General features: G+C 31.1%; 1 protein-coding gene across 1 annotated transcript; it reads left to right on the plus strand.

Moving 5' to 3' along the window:
* Positions 1-1,374: 1,374 nt before the first annotated feature.
* Positions 1,375-4,648, plus strand: LOC149076347 (cuticle protein 16.8-like). Its single transcript, XM_089243915.1, has 3 exons — positions 1,375-1,435; positions 2,589-2,654; positions 4,243-4,648. The coding sequence occupies exons 1-3, from the start codon at positions 1,424-1,426 to the stop codon at positions 4,612-4,614; spliced, it is 450 nt and encodes a 149-aa protein (XP_089100041.1). The 5' UTR covers positions 1,375-1,423; the 3' UTR covers positions 4,615-4,648.
* The last annotated feature ends 1,097 nt before the right edge of the window (positions 4,649-5,745 follow it).

The raw sequence follows: 5,745 nt of genomic DNA on the forward strand, positions 1-5,745 counted from the left end.
GATGTTAAAACGGTTGTTAAAAAAAATCGTTGCTATCGTTAAAAAAACATTTTTAGATTTATGAAATTTACAGTTCCGATAAAAAAACGTATTCCTCCAGAATGAACTGCTTCACAAAATAGCTTAGCAGGTGGCTTAAATAAAAGCAGTATAAGAATATTTTAATATATTATGTTGAAAAGTGGAAAGTGAATTAAAAGATAAACTTCGGAAAGTAAAAAGTGAATTTTAAAATGAGAAAATGTTCCCTGTCGAAAACAAGCTCCTTATTTGTAAATGTAAGAATATACTACATTGCTGGATCCATCAGCTATCACTAGTGATACTTTACAGAAACGTGTGACTTTTCAGAATAGCAAAACCTTTCGGTGCTTGTGAAAAATGAATTTATTACCGATATGCACTTCAAAGCCTCAGCTATGTAAACTAAGGAACGTATCTTTGCACTATTCAATGGCACCATTTAATTAATTTGATTTTTTTCCAAATAGCAATCTACACATAAGATCGCGAATTTTCAAATTGTCGATATTTAAATTCTGATTGCCAACATTTATATTCTGAGTGTCGATATTTTCAGTTCATTCAGATTTTTATCGAAAGAAAAAAAATCACCTTTGAAAAAATCGTACCACAGAGAAACCTCGTTTTAAAATTCATTTCTGGTAGAATGTGTTACAGAAAAAATTATTAGAAGTTCCCAGAAAAACGAAGTTGTAGATTTGGAATTTTTAAAAAAATGAATTATTTATCGTAAAATATGGATTTCGAAAACTTATGTAATATTTTCTAATAATATAACAAGAACTATGGAAAGAGTTTCCACAGTAGTCTAAAAAATGAATATTAACTGCTTGAGAAATTATCCATAAACAAATCCGACCGTTCAGAGAAATAATTTGATTGAAATACCTCCTTAGTGTATTTCATCTTATGCAATTTGAGATAAGCTTTTAGAATGTGATAAATCAATATGAAAAATCTTTCGAATGGATTAAGGAGTTAAACACATCTAATTGCAGCCGTGAACCAGAAAATATTTCTCTGAAAAGAAAATAAAGAATAATCGTATTTTTGTCTAATTCTTTTTTTTTACAGCTTAAGGTCAAAACCGAAGTAACGAGTTTAATGTCCTGACCTTAAGACAAAGACTTACCGTGGCATTTAGGAATTTGAACCCCGCAATGTTAAATGACACCGAACGAAATGATTTGGTATTAATAAGTGTGATAACTGACCATTTCGACCTACAAAAACTGGGACTCATTCGCCCGCGAATTTTTAATCCTTCTAATCAATAACCTAAAATGTCGATTGATTGCAAGTATATAAAGCTCGGAACGGTCTTTTCGGATATCATTCATTTCACGAGTATTCAATCAATTTTCCAAGTGTTTCCTTCATTCGGATACCAAATACAACAATGATCTCTCAGGTAAATTATCTTACTTTGATTTTATTCCTTGTATCAAAATGTATCGTTAAAAAGATTATTGATTTAAAAATGCATACGAAAATCATGCTAGGAAAAATCGAGATAGTATCAATTCTCCTACTTAATAACAACTAATTCAGGGAGGTGTATTTTATTTTTTCCTCAAGTTTCTTTCAAGTTTTTTAATTAAAATTCTTTCAATTTTGGTATTATCTAATCGCTCTCCAGAGGTACACATAAGTGTATCTTTATTTTCAACGATTTTTAGGGATTTTAAATGGATTTAATTGTTTTTTAAGCTAAGACTTGAAGTACACGTAAGGGTATTTAACTCAAACGATCCGAGAAAAGATATCGCCCTATTCAATGATTTACTTAATTAATTAATTTGTTTAAATTTTTTTAAAAGACATTTTGACATACAATAAACACAAATCAATCGAAAAAAAAGATTAACGTTTAGTTTTAGCTCAGGTTTGAAGAGGCTAAAGTAGCTAATGGACCTCTGTGGTAGTTATGGGTTGTTTTTTTCAGCCACTTTGATGGCCACTTTGGCTTTTGTGGCCTTTCATTTTTTAATGATGTAAACTCGTATTTGCACAGTATTTAAATTTTATAATTTATTTTTTGTTGTGTTATATATTTTGTATTTTATTCAACATGGGTCTTTAATCAAATATGGCAGCTAATTTCTATACTATTCTTTCAATCATATATTTTTCTATAAAATCTCTTTTACCACAAATTAGTGTTTCTTTTACTGCAAATTAAATTTACTATAAAATACTAACATTTTCTTTAATTAATAATAGGAATATTTCTGAAAAATACAGGTTCAGTCGTTAAATTTGCATGTTTAACATTCACATTATAAAATAATTACCACACTACCACACCGTATGTCATAGTGTTGCAACTTCATATTCCTTACCAAAATATTAATTCCTATGGTATTATTCCTGCCTGCATTATTCAAGGACAGCAATCATTCAGTATTCCCGAGTTGAGCATAAAATTGTTAGTTTTTCGAACTGTTTCAAATTGTAATAATGATTTTTTATTACCATGTACAGTTTTTACATACACACACATTTACCATCAAAGGAATTCTAATTTATTTTTTTATATAATTTTATTTTATTATCGATTTCAGATTTCTTTGATCGCTGCCATTGCATGCGTTGCCCATGCAACATACGTCCCTTATGCTTTCGAAGGGGTGAGTGTTTCTTTTTCTTTAAATTTTCATGAACCATTTTCAATCATACTCGGCATTAATAAATAATTTATCCGTCATTAATTTTCTATAATTCAAAATATTACGACTTGTTCATGTATCTCTTGTTCCGCAATCTTTCATCTTGATTTCTAAAATAACATTTCAAATATTCACATCAAACTTTAAATACCTTCTAAAATAAATTTACTACTGGATTACACTGGATAAATAATGGCTAAATGCTAATGAATTAATCAATATAGTGACACCTCGATATAACAATACTCTATGGTCGTAGAAAAAATATCGTTGTAGAGAAGTTATCGTTATAACGAGAGGAAGTATTATCATCAGACGAAGCCAAATTTATGCTTTTGTTGGCATCTCTTCTGAATTAGTGTTGTTAGTGCCGGGATTAAATGTATCTATAAGTGCTTATTCACGGGTAAAATTGAAATTCAATAGAGAATGAATACAATTCATTACAGTTAGTTGTTTACCTTGTAAAGTACTTTACTTAACAAGTAGTACACTCTCGTGTACTACACAGAAAGTAGCTTCTCTGCAACTATAATGATACTTTTATAGGGTAGATATAGTGAAATACCGATGTCATTATACACCCTCGAAAGAGAAAAAACTGGTCTGGAATTTAAAAATATATTCAAGGCGATTCTGATCGAAATAAAAAAATATCGTTATAGAGGGGTTTATCTTAGTAAAAGATATCGTTGAATATCGGGTTAACTATAACATTAGACTACAAACAATTCCAAATAAGATTTGAAAAACATACTTGTAAAGTGGTTTATCGTTGTAGTGAGATTTCTCTGTATTCTCAGTATTAAAATTATTACTGAATTTTATAACTTAACAAATTATCGTTGCATCGAATCAATTAAATTAAGAGTTGCACGATCTTGACTTCCCATGCTTTATTATGAGAAAAATTCTCCTTTTAAGGAACATTCAGAAATTTTCTATCCACTTTAGGCACTCAATTGCTTTTGCTCAAACACTATGAATATTTTTATACAATTTAAAGAGAGCATTTAGAAAAATTTTCCTAGTAATTTTTTCTTCGAAACTTCAACAACATGAAGTTTTTTTTAAAAATCACTGAAATTTTCCCCTATAAAATTTCTTTAAATCATTTTAATAAGAAATTCTCTAGTTAAAGTAAGTAATGTCTTAGTGTTGAGAGACACACAAAGTTTCAAGGGATTTGAACAAGTGGGTTTGAAAAAAAATGTCTCCTATCTGAAAAAAAACTCAGTTGTGAGAAAAAATGATTTTAATGGAAAGTATTAGCATATGTATAACGCCTGTCAGCAGTTTATATTAAAATTTGTTGAAATACTTCTAATGCAGGTAAAAAAAACACAGAAAATTTTATAGTATTAAAAAAGAAAAAAAATTCGAAAATGTGTTTCTTAAAAAATTTGCGTGCACCAACCTCCTTAATGTTTCATTTCAGAAATATCTGTAACTTTTTACACAGTAAATTTGGCTTCTAGATATACCCATGAACTGTCAGAAAAGCGATATAATCTGATAAAACTGATCATTTTTCATTTCATCGTTGCAGCACCACCACGCACCCCAGCCTTATTCTTTCGGATATTCCGTAAAGGATCATCATGGTGAGCAACACAGACAAGAGACCGGAGATGGACATGGTGTCAAGGGAAGCTACGGATTCACCGATGCCCGTGGCGTCCACCGTCAGGTCCACTACGTCGCCGACGGTGCAGGTTTCCGTGCTCAGGTCAAGACCAACGAACCCGGAACCGCCAACCAGGATCCAGCTGCAGTTAACATCATCTCTTCCGCTCACCCATACTTTGGCGCTGGATACGGCCATGGATATGCTGGACATGGATACGCCGGTAACGGATATGGTCTCGGTTACGGCTACGGAGCTGTAACTGGATACGACACCAGATACGGTGTATACTAAGTCTATAAATATTTATTTTAACTGATATTTTATAAATAACCGACTTAGGGATTGTAGGGCATCATTATGTATGTTATTTTGCTTCGGTTTAAAATCCGACGTGGATTTATGCAATACTTATTTATTTCTGTTTCGATACTCTGATGTTTTTCATGTTTCCATGTGTTCCTTAACTAAAGGATATGCATACTGTTGTGTGTACAGATAGTCAAGCTTATGCTTATACGTAGCTCAATTTCGACTGTTTCTTTGTTTCACATTTTTCAAATCGGTTTCTTCTTCAACTCAATTCAATGTTATTTATTGTGTTTGATGTTGTTTTCTACCTGCGTATGGGGATGAGGCTCATACTTCCTATGTGCTTTAAAAATATTTCATTTGCTCAAGTAGTCAATCCCTTTTTAAAACTGCTAATGTTCTCTATTTCTCTCTGGTAACTTTAAATAATTTCTCACATACCACCCGTGTGTCACTTGTAGTATTTGCATCTTTTACTGTTAAGGTTTTTCCTATATTTAACTTGCTTCTCCTTTCTGATAACCTGAATACTTCTATATTGCACTTGACCAACTTCCACTATAAGCAATATCAACTTACCGCAGGCACTTGCATAATGCATGTTTCTTATTATACTCATTTCTTTATGCTTAATGGATCTCCTAGTTTATTTATTTAATCCGAATTACTTTTGCTGCAAAGCAGTGGGGACTTTCATTCATTTTTATTAGGATGGCTGGTATCTATAATTTCTCATTTCCGCGGTGATATGAAGCAGCTATATCTGTCTCACTCAGGGACGCTTTAAATACCGGTTCTCAGCAATAGAATTTGTTACATTTCTCAAGTGAAGTATAATTTCGATCAGCTTTTTTAATGATCTCATCACACATTCTTCTCTTTCCTTAAACTTATACCCAATTCGAACTTGAAATCTGATTATGAATATTTATTGTAGTAACAGCTAAATAAAATAAAGATGTGTGTTTTGATTGGAAATCCTGATTAAAGATTCAATTATTTTATTTGCTTGTTTATTTTATAAGCTTCTTTATTTCTGATATTGATCTTAGCTAAGAACAGGATATCATCATCGATAACAATTAGAAGTTTTAGATAATTACACTATTTAAC

This window comes from Pholcus phalangioides, unplaced genomic scaffold (assembly GCF_987345545.1).
Source record: "Pholcus phalangioides strain wild (caught in Gottingen) unplaced genomic scaffold, Ppha-v1.0 ptg000015l_1, whole genome shotgun sequence".
NCBI lineage: Eukaryota > Metazoa > Arthropoda > Arachnida > Araneae > Pholcidae > Pholcus > Pholcus phalangioides.

Coding starts and splice junctions, on each gene's coding strand:
- LOC149076347 (XM_089243915.1), top strand. Junction 2,655..4,242: donor TCCCTTATGCTTTCGAAGGG/GTGAGTGTTTCT, acceptor TCATCGTTGCAG/CACCACCACGCACCCCAGCC.